This window comes from Panicum virgatum, chromosome 6K, assembly GCF_016808335.1.
Source record: "Panicum virgatum strain AP13 chromosome 6K, P.virgatum_v5, whole genome shotgun sequence".
Lineage (NCBI taxonomy): Eukaryota > Viridiplantae > Streptophyta > Magnoliopsida > Poales > Poaceae > Panicum > Panicum virgatum.
Genome location: NC_053141.1, coordinates 17,683,704 through 17,700,588, shown reverse-complemented (window position 1 = coordinate 17,700,588; position 16,885 = coordinate 17,683,704). Strand labels below are relative to the sequence as shown.

General features: G+C 44.2%; 1 protein-coding gene across 2 annotated transcripts; it reads left to right on the top strand.

The window, feature by feature from the left end:
- The first annotated feature begins 559 nt into the window (after window positions 1-559).
- Window positions 560-9,886, top strand: LOC120711938 (thioredoxin domain-containing protein 9 homolog). 2 transcript variants are annotated; one of them, XM_039997613.1, is made up of 4 exons: window positions 560-659; window positions 768-1,040; window positions 9,159-9,317; window positions 9,402-9,886. In XM_039997613.1, exons 1-4 carry the CDS (start codon window positions 639-641, stop codon window positions 9,582-9,584), a joined length of 636 nt encoding a protein of 211 aa, XP_039853547.1. In that variant the 5' UTR covers window positions 560-638; the 3' UTR covers window positions 9,585-9,886. The 2 variants fall into 2 exon arrangements, with proteins under 2 accessions (XP_039853547.1, XP_039853546.1); XM_039997612.1 differs by having other exon boundaries at window positions 565-659; window positions 762-1,040.
- The last annotated feature ends 6,999 nt before the right edge of the window (window positions 9,887-16,885 follow it).

Below are 16,885 nucleotides of genomic sequence, written 5' to 3'. Positions count from 1 at the left end.
CATGCAGTGAGAGAATAGTTACTAACTGCAGCACAGGGAGTGAGTGGATGTTGCTTTCACAAGTGACATGAGCAATGGGAAAATGATATAATTTCTTAAAATGATCATAACTTTCTCATCAAGTGTCCGTTTTTAAATCCATTTGCACCATTGTGCTTTTTGAAATAAAATCTACGAAACAAGATCCATATTTGATATGTTTCGAAGTTGTTTTATGTGTCAGTCAAATTATATTAATTGCAAGTACAAATTGATAGATGATTTTTTTTATTGATACAACTTAACAACATACATAGATGTCACTTATCAAACTTATACTATATAACAACTTATGTTGTACGTCGATTGTTTTTCTAGCGACAACTTTAAATAAATGTATCAACTTTTGGTTAGTGGGCCTTGGGCCAGGTTTGTTTTCATGGGCTGAATGTTCGGTTCTTCGGTTAACCAGCATAAAAACAGAAACCGAACCAAGCACTTCGGTTCTTGAGAACCAGGAACCGAAACGGTCCAGTCCTCCGTTCTCGGTTTTTCATACCCAAGCGCCCCCCCCCCCCCCCCCCCCCCCCCGCGCACTCACTCTCCGGCGTTCGCTTCCCAATCCGATCTCCGGCGCCCCTCCCTCCTACAGCGCCGCCATGGACGAAGTCGTCAGCCAGGTAAACGTGCATCAGCTCATTCCTCAACTCACCCTCCTCTTGCTCTCTGCTCGCTTTCTCTGACGCGGCGGCGGCGGCGGCGGCGGCGGCCGGGCTGGGTAGCTTCAGATCCTGGAGGAGCAGGTGCTGTCGGCCGCGAAGGCCGTGGAGGACAAGCTCGACGAGGAGATCGCCGCGCTCGAGCGCCTCGACCCGGACGACATCGAGGCCCTGCGAGAGCGCCGGATCCAGCAGATGCGCCGCGCCGCCGAGCGCCGCGCCAAGTGGCGCGCGCAGGGGCACGGGGAGTACGCCGAGGTCCCCGAGAAGGAGTTCTTCGCCGCCGCCAAGGCCAGCGAGCGCCTCGTCTGCCACTTCTACCGCGACAACTGGCCCTGCAAGGTTCGAGACCTCCTCTCTCGTTATTGCGCTCTGGCTTTGCCTGGGCTTGGTCCGGATGCGGATCTCGTGGTGAACTGTGTTCTAGTGGGAACTGTATGCGTGTTGCGTTGCGCTGTGATTTGGGTAGATCAAGACCAGATCATCCCGTACTAGTCATAGTATTGTGTGTATTGCTTGCAGCAGAGTCATGGAGGATATAGCTCCATTTCTAAAGATGCAGTCTTTCTGTTTAACTTCTTTTCATTGATTTGTTGACGCTCTAACTGAAACTCTTTTCCCTGATGGGTTAAGTGGAGCTTAGACAATCATTGTGCATTATGCTAAATTGCTAATTAGTCCAATGACAATTGTAACTTAGCAAAGTGTATATGGCCCCACGAATCAATGTGATCACAACTTACAGTTCTGGCATTTAAAACACCTCGTACTCGTGCAGTGTCATACCTTATAGTTAAGCACAGTGTTGTAGTTGTGCCTGCACATACCCATGGTTGTCTAAAGTGGTATACAACCTCTTAATTTTTTTTGCTAAAGCTTAGACCTCCAATGTAAGGCATCACTTGTTATTCTAAATCCAATCAGTAATCGGTGATATTTCAAATTCAGCTTTAGATATCCATCACTTCAGTCTCTATGGTGATCAAATCCTCCAAAACATATGTTGCTGTAGTTTCACTTCCAGCAAAGAAATGAGACTTAAACCACATGATGTATAGGCAAGATCACATATACAAGAATTGAAATATCATGTTACCTAACTGTAATGTAATGTCGTAGTGCAGCTGGAACTCAGGTAGCTGTAGGTTTGATCTACTACACAGTGTTCTGGCAATTTGTGGTGACCCCAAAGTGCCAAGATATGCAGGTCAATTAAAAACAAGAAAAAGTAGTAAATCTACCCAACATTTATAAGTTGATGTAGGGCCTTAATGTATAACTTCTATTGATCATGTCAAAAAAAAAAAATCAATCACGATATTTGTGGCGAACCGTGATACCCATGTGATGTAGTAATCCTTCCTTTTCTTTATGTAAGGCATATTAACATTTGAAGAAGTCTTTGGAAACAAACTTCAATCACTAATTTCTCTTAGGATACATTATAAATGGTCACAAAATCAATATCATATTGAAGTTATGTGAAATATGATTTTATTGACCCGACTTTTAGACACTAAACATGCTGATAATTTAACTATTTTTTTTTCTCGAACACGCAGGAGAGCTGCGTATCAATATATTAAGAAGAATAAAGGGGAAAAGAGCCCCAAAGAGTTATAGAAAAAAAGGCCTGTAACTACGCTAGTCAACTATTACAAGAAAAAGAAACAGGCTAGACCAAACAAACAAGACCCGTATCACCTAGGTGACAGCAGCTGCTGGGGCGAGGAGATGAGAGATTCCTCGAGCTCCAGCAATAGACCATTGTCTCGCCTCCTCTTTGATTGATGCAGCAACATATGCCAGATTAGGAGAAATTCCATCGAACACACAACGGTTGCGATGATTCCACAAGGACCATGAAACCAGGGTGATAATGGAATTGAGGCCTTTCTGATTTTGCCCAGTAACCCTGCTGCTCGCAGCAGCCCATCATTCCACAAAGGACATGTCCACAACCTGTGGTGCCAGTGTTTCCAGGCCAAGGTCTTGTAAAACAGTGAACCAAATTTGCCGATTGAATACACAAGTTACTAAAAGATGATCAATTGTTTCCCCTGCTTGAGCACAAAGGGGGCAGGAGGCCGGGTGGTCTAGTCCCTTTCTTGCCAATCTGTCAGCTGTCCAGCATTTCTTGTGGGCCACTGTCCAAAGGAAGAATTTGCATTTGCTAGGAGCCCAGGTTTTCCAGATTCTTTCCCAAGGTTCAAAATGAATAGATCCAATGAAGAGAGCTTCATATGCAGACTTTGTAGTGAAATTGCCTGAGGCGGAGAAACTCCAAATGTGAGTGTCCTCAATCTCTGATTGCAGTTCAACTCCCTCTAGGAGGTCCCAAAGCTGCAAGTATTCAGCGAGGACTTCCACTGTAAGAGCTCCTTTTATATCCAAGATCCAACTTCTGTTTTCAAGAGCATCAGATACTTTCCTTTTTCTTCCTCTAGCAGTCACAAGCATTGAACAGGTGTGGGTAGTGAGTTTCTAGACTCTGATCAGTCAACCACCTATCCTTCCAAAATATTGTGTTCTTGCCATTTCCTACTACAGTTACAACAGCTGCATCAAAAAATGCTTGCACTTGATGTTGAGCTTTGACAGGCAGGAAGGCCCATGTTTTGTCAGGTTCAGTTTTTTGTAGCCAGAGCCATCTCAGTCTTAGTGACCATCCTAGGTGCTGGAGGTGAGAGATGCCTAACCCACCAAGAAACCATGGTCTGGTGACTTTGGGCCAAGCAACGAGGCAGTGTCCTCCTCTCACATCTCTATAATTTAACTAATTACTAGTCAAAATTTATGAAGTCTGAGTTTTTTGTATCCTAATATGCCCTACATAAGGAAAAACGGAGGCAGTACGACATGTAGCTATGTAGGTCCAATGGCCCCTTCGGTAGGGTGTTTTCGGTCAATAATACTATTTTCTGTTTGTCCTGAACTGTCAAACTGCAAATAAATAGATACTATTTTCTGTTTATCCTGAACTGTCAAACTTTAGACGCACTAGATTCTTAATGCATTTCTTTGCTGTTAGCACTGATTATGTCTACACGTGATAGTTTGCTTTGAACCTTTGATCCATAATCATTTTTTTGCAATTTACACCTGAGAAGGCATGTGTATGAGTGTATCCTAGCTCTAGCCTATGCATAAACTTTGGCGGTGTTTGGATGAAATGACTTATTTTTAAATCTGTGTCACATCGGATGTTTGGGTACCAATTAGGGGAACTAAACATGAGCTAACTACAAAACTAATTGCACAAATGGAGACTAATTCACTAGATGAATCTATTAAGCCTAATTAGTCCATCATTAGCACATGTTTACTGTAGCACAACATTGTCAAATCATGGACTAATTAGGCTTAATAGATTCGTCTCGCGAATTAGCCTCCATTTATGCAATTGGTTTTGTACTTAGCCTATATTTAATACTCCTAATTGGTCTTCAAACATCCAATGTGACGGGTACTTAAAATAAGTCCCTGGAGCCAATCTAGGCCTTAATCAGTGTTTTAAAGGCGGTAAGGCGAGGCAAGGCGAGCTGGGTACGCCTGGACGCCTAGGCGGCGCCTAGGCGCCTAGGCGGCGCCTAGGCGACGCCTAGGCGACAAGGCGCCACTGCAACCCAAGGCGAGCTGGGTGCGCCTGGACGCCTAGGCGACGCCTTTAAAACACTGGCCTTAATATGATGGTTAGGCATTTAAATTGATGACTTTGAAATAATTGACAATATATATGCAATCCATTTCTGTTTGCCGTCTTTCAATTCTAAAAACAAAAATACATAGCCATTCCTGTTGGAATGAAATTTTACTGGCTGTGTATCAGACTTGCTCGTACTGCCAGTTTGTTGTGATTGTGGGCTCCAGAGTGTTATGACATTCCTGAGAGCGTTGTCTTTGTCATGTTGCTTCTGTTTTAGCGAGGTGTGCATATGGCTCGCGTCAACTTGATTGGTTTACAATAAGAGGAATTTTCTGCATTCTTATGAATTAGTGTGGTGTTGTTGGGGGGCCATATACCAGTGGGCCGAGTGGGCTCACCAATGTGCTGACCCGACCTAGTATCCAGGGAGGAGACTCCACACCCTACCCATTGCTATTCTCTATGCCTTACACCCTCCCACATCCTCAAACATGGCAGGTGTGAATCAATGCTTGTGTATATCCAAGGAATATGTTGAACCTTGATGTACATTTAGGAAGAGAACACAAAATTATACTTCTTCCTTATTGTGTTCCTGGAAGGTATGATGTAGATATAGTGATATACTAGTAATATATTGATTAATCCTTCTGGTAATCATGCTGATTCAGTTCACGACTTCACGTGAAGTGTTGGCAGTGGGCTGAATTATATCCTTTTCGGAAATGCCAATATCCATGATGCGGAGAACACTGAAGATTAACACTAACATAATGATTAGAGCACTGTTATATATCAAGATAGCTAGAGCCACACATGATGTTGCGCAAGCATTAGCAACTGGCCCACCAATCTGTGGCGGCATCTATCTGCTGTCAGGTCAATGGCTAGTGGTTTATTTTTTTCTAGCACACTGATGAATACTGAATGGTTTTTTTATTTTTTAGTCCACATATTGTGGGCAACTTGCCAAAGGATGGCACAACTATACAGTTATCACTCATTAGTTTATGTGCCACTGGTGGATGTCTCCCACACCAAAGACATGTTCTAGGACTTGAGAGTGCTGGTATCCCAGCCATTGGCATGCTGCTGCTCATGCTTCCTTGTTTCAGAACCTCATTTGAGTGAGCGCCTGGATGTTGCTATGTTCAATTGGATGATACTTGACATGTAGAATATAAACTAAAGGATTGCAGTGATTTTATCTGCATATTTTTGTTGGGGGTGCAAATCAAAGATAAATGAGCATACTTGAGAAATATGTTAATATCATAAGGTGGTGAAAGTTGCAACAGAGGTTTTTAGCCCTCAGTGATTGAGCATAAAATTTTGGTGGTTTGGAGACATAGTTCAGGCTTGTAGAGCCTCCACTTGAGAGGATGGGCACCTGAGCTCCAAATGCTCACACATTGTTTTGCTACCTCCCTAAAATGTTTTTACCCGCCTTTAAGATGAACCTTTGTGTTAGATATATGTATAGCTGGCTGTATATTGCTTTGTATAGGTGATTGATAACCTTCCTAGTTAGAGCATCTCCAGCAGTTTGGCAAATCGAGTTGCCATCTTTGATTTTTGGCAAAAACGTTAAAAATACTCCTCCAACAGTTTGGCAAAAGACTTGGCAATTTTTGGCAACTTGAGAAAAACCAGCCTCCAGCGCGTAAATATACGCGCGCGGCGCGCGGTTGGCATCGTGGTTTCTAGTCAGGTGGGAGGGTGAAAAAAGAAATAAATAACAGAGAAGGGTTCCTGATTTAAGTTTTCAAGAGGTGGAAGGACATAAATATAATTTTGTTTCTCTCTCAGGGTTCCTGATGTAAGTTAGATCTGGATTTGGCAAGTGAATTATACCAAACTGTTGGAGATAAGCTCTTTTTTTACTTGGCATATCTTTTTAGAAATTGGCAAAACACAAGATATGCCAAGTAAAATATGGCAAACTCTTGGAGATACTCTTAGGAGATTATATCCTTGTACACCAAGCCACCTTGGCTATATATATGAAAGGTCCCCCCACAACCCACATTGGGTGTGTGGTGTTTCCCATTCTATCTCTCTACACTTGGGGGGCGGGGGGGGGGGGGGGCTATAATAAGCTATTTTGCCCAGTGTTTTAAAGGCGACGCCTAGGCGTCCAGGCGGACCCTGCTCGCCTTGGGTTACAGTGGCGCCTTGTCGCCTAGGTGTCCAGGCGGACCCAGTTCGCCTCGCCTCGCCTTAACACCTTTAAAACACTGATTTTGCCTTGCTTGAACTTCAAAGCTCAAGTGATGGGTTGGGGAGAAGCTAGCTTAGCTTCCTTTCTTTCTAGTTTGGAGTTAGTCCCCAGTAAACGTGTTAGCCTGGAAACGGTTAGTGCGTGGTATGTGGTGGTCTGAGTTGGGGTAGGTCTGTAGAGGGGAGATGCCTGTTGTAGGATTATTGATGAGTGAAGGTGAGTGGGAGAAGATGAAGAGATGAGAGCGCTAAAGTTGAGAATTTCTGCAAATAACAATTTTTAAACAAGTAATGCATATTGTTGCTGGTTGTAAACTTAGCCCATGCTAATTGTTCGTGTGAATATGTTAAATCATGTTTCTGGATACTGTTGGAGGCCATAGGTTGACTTCCTGAGTTTGCAACCCTGATATCTTTCTGTTTCTACATCCAGTAGGGATATCCAGCATTTAAATAGATCTCTTCATGTAGATCACCATGGAGGAAAATATCCTTCGCATCCAACTATTGAAGAAACTGCTCTTCCTCAGTGGCTTTTGGATGTGCCTCCAATCTGAAACAGCTTAAGTTCTACCCTTCCTCTGTTATACACCTCCACTCCCTTTTTTGCCTGCACCACCTCAACATCTTTGGTCCTGCCATCTGCATCATCTTCTGATTTCTGTAACTTCTCATGAAACACATCATTTCTTCGAGGTAAAATTGTCTCCACTTCTCTCTCTCTCTCCACACACACCCCCCTCTCCAGGTCCATGGGGCTTCAATTGTCCCTACGACCACTTCCCAATGTTATACAGTCGTCTAGTCGAACCTAGTCGCCATGGCACCAATAAGGCGACTAGTCGCGACTAGTCGTCGATCAGGTCGATTAGTCGACCCTAGTCGGTCCTAGTCGTCGCTATAGTCGTCCTATATATCCCACGACATATATGTACATGTATATGTACTTATATACTATATAGCAAGCAGGAACACAATGATAGTCAGTTTGGTGACACTTACTTGTGAGATTTGATGTTTGAACTGTCCAGAACTCCATATTCTCGTCCCACACAGTACAGGCTAATGGCTAATGGCTAATGGCTAATGGTGCAAGTTATATAGTTAACCTAACCCTAATGGCTAATGGCTAATGGTGCAAGTTATATAGTTAACCTAACCCTAATGGCTAATGGGCCTAATTGAGCCCAGTACAGGTGGTGGGCTGGAGTGCTGGTCTGCTAGACATTTTTTGGTTTTGGCCTGATCGTCCAAGTAGCTAGTCGGACGACTAATCGCGATTAGGCGACGATTAGTCGGACGATCAGACATCTGATCGACAAAAGCTAGTCGTTTCACTTATCGAAGCCAGCGGAGCGATAAGGTCGACTAATCGCGATTAGTCGGACGACTGTATAACATGGCCACTTCCTTTCAATTGTATGGTTTGTTCTTGTTGCCATTTGTCTCAATTGACAACTGTAATTTAGCCTTGACATTGTAGCATGGCTCACATTCCCAAGTACTATGTCCATACAGCTTCTCAAGAAACTCAAGCATTTATCACCATTTTGACCTGATGCCTACCAATAATTTTGTAGCTCAGTAACTAAGGGTGGCACTTAGGGATCAATTTGCTAAATAAAGGTTGGTGATCTCATGCAACCAAACACTTGAGGTGACACCTTGAACTGTCTTTGGCTTAGGAGAACCCAGTCATGGGGATTAAAATGCCAAGTATTCTATGGGATGCAATTGATGACATGCACTGTGGCATCACTGTCTCACTCCAGAAGTACTTAGGAATTCATTTGGAACATCAAAAAACATGCTACCTCCAACAGATGTTGATTCGTAGTCCCCTGCAAAGACCAACCATTCAGACAAATCAATTTGTGATTCCTTATATCCTAGGCTTCTGAAGAGTAAGAGTGAATAATAATGATTAGCTTTACAGGGCTAAGCTTTGTTGGCAACTTCATTGCATTTCGTCATGTACAAGCCCTCGATAGCACCTGTTTTTTCTGCTCTTCTCCAAGCCATTAGTCTGTAGTGCATTATGTCTTCCATGACTGCGTATAATCAGCCTCACCGTTTGCACCTGTTGTCTAGTTGGTTATGCTTGCTTGCTAGTTATGGCCTGTGGGCCACGAACCAATGCATCTAGTTCTTCTGCATCATTCATTTCCTGGACACAAATGCTACACGATCTGAGGCCTATGTGAAATAAGTAACATGAAGTTTTCACTGGAGTTGGATTAGTGAGTTGTATTATAGTTCTGTGATGTTTACATCATGAATGCATTCCATCTTTTTTGTATGACAGCTTTCTGCTCTCTTATTGGAGTATTGTGAACCTAAAATGTGTATATATATGCATTTGAACTTCCAATGCAGTTTCGTTTCATAGGTGCCGCTTTGTATAGGGAACCTTAATCTCAATCGACTACTTTCCCATTATAATTTCAAGGATATTATGATTATATTCTTCACCCTGTTTAATACAGACACGATATGTTAATTGTGGTGGTTATTTGCATTTTTGGTACCAGTGATGCCTTGTTCAATCCTGCACTATCCAAAATTGTTTTCTAACTTTTCCTACATGTCTGCAGGTTTTGGACAAACACTTGTCAATTCTTGCAAAACAGCATGTAGAAACACGGTTTATTAAGGTTCATGCTGAGAAGGCCCCCTTCTTGACGGAAAAGCTCAGGATTGTCGTGCTTCCAACACTTGCCATAGTAAAGAATGCCAAGGTTGAGGACTATGTGGTAAGTGAACACATTCGTGTTAGCCGATTCTTTATCTATGTATGTAACAATATAATCATTTTTCTTTTCTTCTTTTATTGCAAGGTTGGCTTCGATGAGCTTGGTGGCAAAGATGACTTCAGCACTGAGGATCTGGAGGAGCGCCTTGCGAAATCCCAAGTGATCTTCCTCGACGGAGAAGGGTCTGCCTTCACGGCGAAGCAGGCTGCTGCCTCCAAACGTAGCGTCCGGCAATCAGACACAGGCAACTCATCAGACTCTGAATAGCTCCTCCACTGTATCTAAAAGGGGTATACCTCAGAGGTTAGTTGGCATCCATGCCAGCCTGCCGTGTTATCCTTATCAGGGCAAGCAAATGTTAGCCCAGTTTCGAAGTTTAACCTGGGATTGATATGTGTTCTTAGATTCTTAAAATCTGAAGGTACAAAGAGGTTGTGCCTGAGCTGTTGTATAGTGATGTCTTGTTGATCACATCTGGTTGGTTTGTTTCAGTGATTTCCCCCCTTGTACCACCAGAACAACTCTGAAGGGAAAAGCTGGCAGAAACTTTTGCTATTGCAAGTGAGCTAGCCCTGTGCGTGATCATGATGCCATGAATGAGCGGTCTCAATCTAGGAGCCATCCAGCCATGTGCTCCGGCACATTGTCTCATCCTCTGCATTTCTGCACAGCATCATGTCTACAGCCGTCAATAGATCCTGTGCCGTGGCCTGTCACCTTTTCAGCTGCGGCTCACTCAATTTCCCCATGTGCTCATCATTGAGCTCCCTGGCACTGAGATTCAGATCGAAAGGAGGAGGAGATTCAGATCAGGAGAATGGTAAAAGGTGGCGCTTCTCTGCCGTGCGCAGATTGTGCCCGCCGGTACTCGGTACAATACAGCCCTGACGGCAGCTTGAATGCCGGCAAATTTAGGGCTAGATTCAAATCAGATTGGATTCAATTGCGACCTCAGATCGGTCGGTTGGTATGGCAGTATGAATGCGCCTTTCCTGGGATGATTTTATTGGGTGTGCTGGAAATGTTTTGTATTGGCATCGTGCAGGCTTTCTGTACCGCCGGTGCTGGTTCAGTTCTCTTTGAATGTCTGGTACGGCAGTGGCTAGCTGATCTTGGTTCTTGGAGCTTAGGTTTGAAAGTAATTTAGCTGAAACTGGGTGAAATCGCCAACTGGAGATACTCCGAGACTCGGTGAGTGAAAATGGCACAAATGTTAAACCACTGCGTCGGTGCAAAATATGTAGAGAATGTGACGGAATAGTCAAATTAAAACTCTAAATTAAGCATAATGACCGTCATTTGAACACATCAGGCGCATTAGCTTAATGGTTTAATTTGACGGTCATTTCTCAACCCACGACCCGATCGAAACAACACCGGAAGTCCCTGCGAAGGTGGGCGCATATGGTACAAGCACGACAAAATACTTGAAAATATACAAAGATGACAAACCGATAACCAGAGTTTTACAAATTGAGTTCAATACACAACTCACATAATTTACATAATATACAAACTTTACATAGGGTAGCCAAGTTCAAATGGAAAAGAACATACAACTATATTACTTCACTGGTTCAGTTCTAACACCACCGGTCAGACCGGTACGCCTCACTGGTCAGACCGGTGCTACCTGGCCTAACCCAACCACCGGTCAGACCCGTCCCCTGACCGGTCAAACCGGTCGAAACAAAACTGAGGGCAGCACACTCTGCCCTCAAGTGTGCAACCCGCCAAATCTCTGATCTAAGGGTCTCTATCCACCACTTCCCACCCCTCTGCATCTCAGCGGATGAATTTGACGCAGCAGGGGCAGAAGTCAACGTCCGGGTGTCCTGTAACAAAAATAAGTGGCAACAAACCCTGAGCAACTAATACTCAGCAAGACTTACCCGACCAGTGGGTATAACTTAGCCCACATACCTAGATATGCAAGGCTTTAGGCTGGTGGTTATTTTGCAGAAAAGTGACTAAAGTAATTCCTTACTTTCATTATTTTAGCTCCAGGTTCTATATATGTATTAACTATAGTCTAATATTTGCAGAAACCATCTATAGCAAACAAGATGGAGCAACAAATATTAATTCAATGTATTCAAGCTCATATAAATAACTATCCTTCCATCATAAACTACGATGTGACTCGGTGATCAAGGTGCTCATATCCGAGAGCGACTGACGGCGAATCGATTCGATTTAATCTTGTAAGGTGGACCTAACCAACACGGCACGCATATGCCCCGTCGGACCACACGCACCAACCCTTCCCCTCCCCGCCTCGAACTACAGAACCACCCCACCTTCATCTAGTCAGCCGAGCTCAACGTCAGACCACCAAAAGTAAACATATGCATCCATTTCTCCGCGACTACTCGACTCGCCCAAAGGGGTGGTGATGCAGTTCTGTACTTTTGAAGCGAGGCAGTACTAGGCTTACCGGTTTCGACTACCTCCTACTTCCGGCAAGCGGTTAGTACAATATCAAACATGATTAGCAGGGCTAACAATGGTACGGTCCTTAACCGACACAGACGGGGATAGACACCAGCAACCCTATCCTGCTGCCATACCTATACATCATCATCATTCCCGTCCGGTCTCACATTTCCATATCAATATCAATAACTCAGGTACTGTAATATAAGTATATAACCTATATCTCGCGAGTAACTGGAAATTACTCGACTTCTGAATATCCTATATCTCACGAGTGACCAGAAGTCACTCGACTTTTATCGAAAACTATTAAGCATAGCATTTCTATCGTCCTGTACATACTAGTATAACTCAAGGAAACCTAGGGATCATGCAACTAGGGTTCCAAGCAACTCCTAAACGTAATGCACAAGTAATAGATACATAAATAGGTGTCATAATTCAAAATAATAGGATATGCATCGGGGCTTGCCTTGCGTCTACTGCTCAGTGCTAGGGTCAGCTGGGCCTTGGGGAGACTCCTCACGAACCTCCTACTGCGGAGCTTGCCCCTGCGGCTCTTGTGGCTCCGCAACCACCTCGTAAACCACCTTCTCTGCTGCGGCTGCTACACGTATGCATATGCGTATGATATGAGAAATGCAGGCATGATTTATAAAAATTACAAGTAACCAATAACCAAATTGATTTCTAATAATTGCACCAACTACCCCTCACTAAACCCTCTCAGCCACTGCTAACCGGTCAGACCGGTCCACCCGACCGGTCATACCGGTCCCATATAACCCAGCCAAGCTACCGGTCAGACCGGTCCCTCCGACCGGTCAGACCGGTCCTACCCAGACCTAAAGCTGAAATGCTTGGCGCAGCGAAAATCATCCACCAAAACCGAAACCCTTTTAGACACTAGTTCAGGGACTTAATTGGATGTGTTTGACCAGAGGAAATCACCTAAGATCATCTAGAAAGAGAGATCGATCCAACCCAAGCAAAATACCTTGAATGAGTCTTTTCCCCACAAGAAACTTGGATCCCCTGCATCCCAGGGAGGAAATCATAGAGAAGATGATCCACCATGCTGATTTGATCCTTCCTAGGCCTTGGAATCAAGTGGAAAGGGTGTATTTGGGGAGTTGAGAGTTTGGGAAGGGGCGAGCTCAGGAGGGGGCGAGCTCAGGAGAGGGCGAGCTGAGGATGATGAGGAGGACTGAGTTGGTGAGGAAGAGAGAGAGAGAGAGAGAGAGTGAGTGAGTGATTTAAATGATGGGGAGCCCCAAAACGGTTGAAACCCGTTCAACCGGTCAGACCGGTTGCTCTGACCAGTTAGACCGGTCCAGCCTGAGCCATCCCAAGTTTGGCAAAGAATTCAACTATTGGTTTGTCATATCAATTTGAGATTTATGTGTCGTGATTAGCCTTAAGTAAAGGTGATTAACACCTGGGTGTTACAATTCTATCCCCTAAAAGAAATCTCGTCCCGAGATTTAATGGAGGTGCTAATAGAAAGATGGAAATTGATGAGTACCTTGATATGTTTGTAGCAATTCCGGATATTTAGAATGAACAAAGTCCTCCATCTCCCAGGTAGCTTCTCGTTTGGAGTGATTACTTCATTGCACCTTATAGAAGTTGCTAGTGTGATTTCGAGTGACTCGAGTCTTATAATCGACAATTTTCACTGGGTGCTCGGAATACACAAGATCGGGCTCCAATTGTAGCTCTTCTATATCCACAATCTTGGTGGGGAACACGGAGGCATTTTCTGAGCTGAGAAACATGGAATATGTTATGCACCGTGGATAATTGGGCAGGAAGTTCCAAGCGATATGCCACTGGCCCACACTACTCAATAATAGGAATAGGCCCAACATAGCGAGGTGTGAGCTTTCCTTTTACCCCGAACCATTGGACCCCTTTCATTGGTGACACCCGTAAATAGACGTGATCCCCCACTTGGAATGAAATAGCTTGTCATTTCTTATCCGCATAGCTCTTTTGGCGGGACTGTGCAGCTTTCAAATTTTTCTGGATGAGCTGGACTTGTTCTTCAGCTTCCCTAACCATGTCAGGCCCAAAGAAATTCCTTACCCCAGCTTCTGACCAATTCAAAGGAGTTCTACATCTCTGCCCATATAAAGCCTCAAAAGGAGCCATTTTGATACTATCTTGATAATTGTTGTTATAGGCGAATTCAGCCAAAGGTAAACACTCATCCCATTTCTGGCTATAGGTGAGTGGACAGGCTCTGAGCATATCTTCAAGAATCTGATTTATTCTCTCTGTCTGGCCATCGGTTTGAGGATGATAAGCGAAGTTGCGAATGCGTTGAGTACCAAGAGCTGCATGCAACTATTCCCAAAAATGTGCAATAAATTGTGAGCCCCTGTCAGATATAATGGTCTTAGGAATACCATGAAGACTCACAATCCGAGCAATGTACAGCTCGGCGTATTGGTGAGATTTATACCCCGTCTTGACTAGAATAAAATGAGCGGACTTAGTGAGGCGATCCACTACAACCCAAATGGAGTCGTATCCCTTTGCAGTCTTGGGAAGTCCAACAATAAAATCCATACTAATATCTTCCCATTTTCCTGCCGGAATAGTCAGTGGCTGACCAGTTGGCCTCAAGTGGCTCGCTTTAACCCTTTTACAAATGTCACACTCAGACACATATCGGGCCATTTCCCGCTTCATTCTTGTCCACCACAACCGTTGCCTGAGATCCTGATATATTTTGTTGCTGCCAGGATGGATGGAATACCTAGAGAGATGAGCCTCATCAAGGATCTGCTTCTGAAGCTCCAAATCTTTAGGCACCACTAACCGATTCTTAAACCATAGAACCCCCTCAGTGTCTTGATGAAAGCATTGAACCTAAGGATCATTCTCACCGAGCCGTTGTCTGATCTTACCCATGCCCACATCATTTTTATGAGCAGCAACAATTTGATCCCGAAGTGTTGAAGTAAGGGTAATATTGGTAAGTGTACCCTCAGCTACGATGGCCAGGTTCAACTTCTCCATCTCTTGGCATATAGTTGTATGCATAGGCGTTGCTGAGATGCAGTTGCAACTCGCTTTTCTACTCAATGCATCTGCAACAACATTGGCCTTGCCCGGGTGATAATGAATCTCTAGATCATAGTCCTTAATTAGCTCTAACCACCATCTCTGGCGCAAATTCAGCTCGCTCTGGGTAAAGATATACTTGAGACTCTTGTGGTCTGAGTATATATGCACAGGATTGCCCAGAAGATAATGGCGCCAGATCTTTAAGGAATGCACCACTGCTGCCAACTCCAGGTCATGAGTAGCATAATTCTCCTCATGTCGGCTGAGGGCTCTGGATGCATACGCAATCACCCGTTGATCTTGCATGAGGACACAGTGGAGACCCGTACCTGATGCAGTTAATAAATATCAGGGGCCAATTAATAGCCGGCTGAATTAAACAGGGATGAGGACACAGTGGAGACTCGTACCTGATGCATCACAATACACAGCAAAAAGCCGAGTAATATCCGGCTGAGCCAAATCAGGGGCCGACATCAGAAGCTTTCTCAGAGTCTGAAAAGCATGCTCACATTTGTCGTCCCAATTAAATCTCACCCCTTTCTTGAGTAATTCAGTCATGGGTCTAGCAATTTTTGAAAATTCTGGCACGAACCGGCGATAATACCCTGCTAGCCCAAGGAAACTCCGGATCTCTGGAACAGAGGTGGGAGCGCTCCAATTCAGGACATCCTGAATCTTGCTAGGATCAACAGAAACACCATCCTTCGAAATGAAGTGGCCCAAGAATTGAACCTCTTTGAGCCATAAATCACATTTACTGAACTTTACATACAGTTTGTGCTCTCTAAACTGCTGGAGAACAATGCGAAGATGCTCGGCATGTTCTTCTTCAGTCTTGGAATATATAAGAATGTCGTCAATGAAAACCACGACAAACTTATCCAGTTCAGGCATAAAGACCGAGTTCATGAGATACATGAAGTGAGCAGGGGCATTTGTCAGCCCAAACGACATGACCAGATATTCATACAGCCCATATCTGGTAGAGAAAGCCGTCTTGGGAATATCCTCGGCTCTGATCTTGATCTGATGATATCCAGAGCGAAGGTCAATCTTTGAAAATACTTTAGCCCCGACTAACTGATCAAACAGAATGTCAATCCGGGGCAGGGGATATTTGTTCTTGATTGTAACGGCATTTAGAGGCCGATAGTCCACACACATCTTGAGGCTCTCATCTTTCTTTTTAACAAAAAGTGCAGGACAATCCCAGGGTGAGGTGCTAGGGCGGATATACCCCTTATCCAGCAATTCCTGTAACTGCTTCTTTAATTCTGCCAATTCATTGGGTGGCATTCGATATGGTCTTCTAGAGATCAGTGTAGTACCCGGCTGCAAATCAATAGCGAACTCCACACTTCGATCCGGTGGTATGCCAGGCAAATCGTCCGAAAAAACATCCGGGTATTCACACACCACCGGTATATCAGCTAGGCTCTTGTCCTCAGTGTGGTGCACAGTAGGAGTCATTGACTTATGGTTCATCAGAGATAATTTCATGGAGCCATGAATAGGAGAATTTACGTGCACCACATATTAGGACGTATCTAGTAGAATTCCATGAAATTTCATCCAATTCATTCCAAGGATAATGTCCACTTTCTGAGTTGGAAGCATAACCAGATGAGTGTCAAAGATTTTTCCTTGGAACTGCAAGGGCACTTGCTTAATAGTTTGATTGGTTATTAATTGCCCTCCAGGTGAATAGATATTGCACGGGATCGACATATTTTCTATTTCCAATCCAAGTCTAGTAGCACAATCCTTGCTAATAAATGTGTGAGATGCCCCAGAATCAAATAATACCGTAACAGGTTGAGCATTTATGGAAAACGTACCCGCCATCACTGGAGCTCCCTCTGGAATACTCACAAGGGTGGTGTAGTGCACACGCCCGGGTTTGAAGTGAGCCACTTGTTGCTTCTGGTTCTGCTGGCTTGATTGCTGACCTTGCTTTGGTGGCATCGGGCAGTTCCGTGCAAAATGACCAGGTTGTCCACAGTTGTAGCATGGAAACAAATTGGGGCGCATCCCCGGCTGCTGCACCCATACCT

What these genes read in the sequence shown, in the direction of transcription:
- LOC120711938 (XM_039997612.1), top strand. Translation starts at nt 639, where the DNA reads ATGGACGAAGTCGTCAGCCAG. An exon ending in GCGACAACTGGCCCTGCAAG is followed by an intron (nt 1,041 to 9,158) that starts GTTCGAGACCTC and finishes ACATGTCTGCAG; the next exon opens with GTTTTGGACAAACACTTGTC. An exon ending in CCAAGGTTGAGGACTATGTG is followed by an intron (nt 9,318 to 9,401) that starts GTAAGTGAACAC and finishes TTTTATTGCAAG; the next exon opens with GTTGGCTTCGATGAGCTTGG.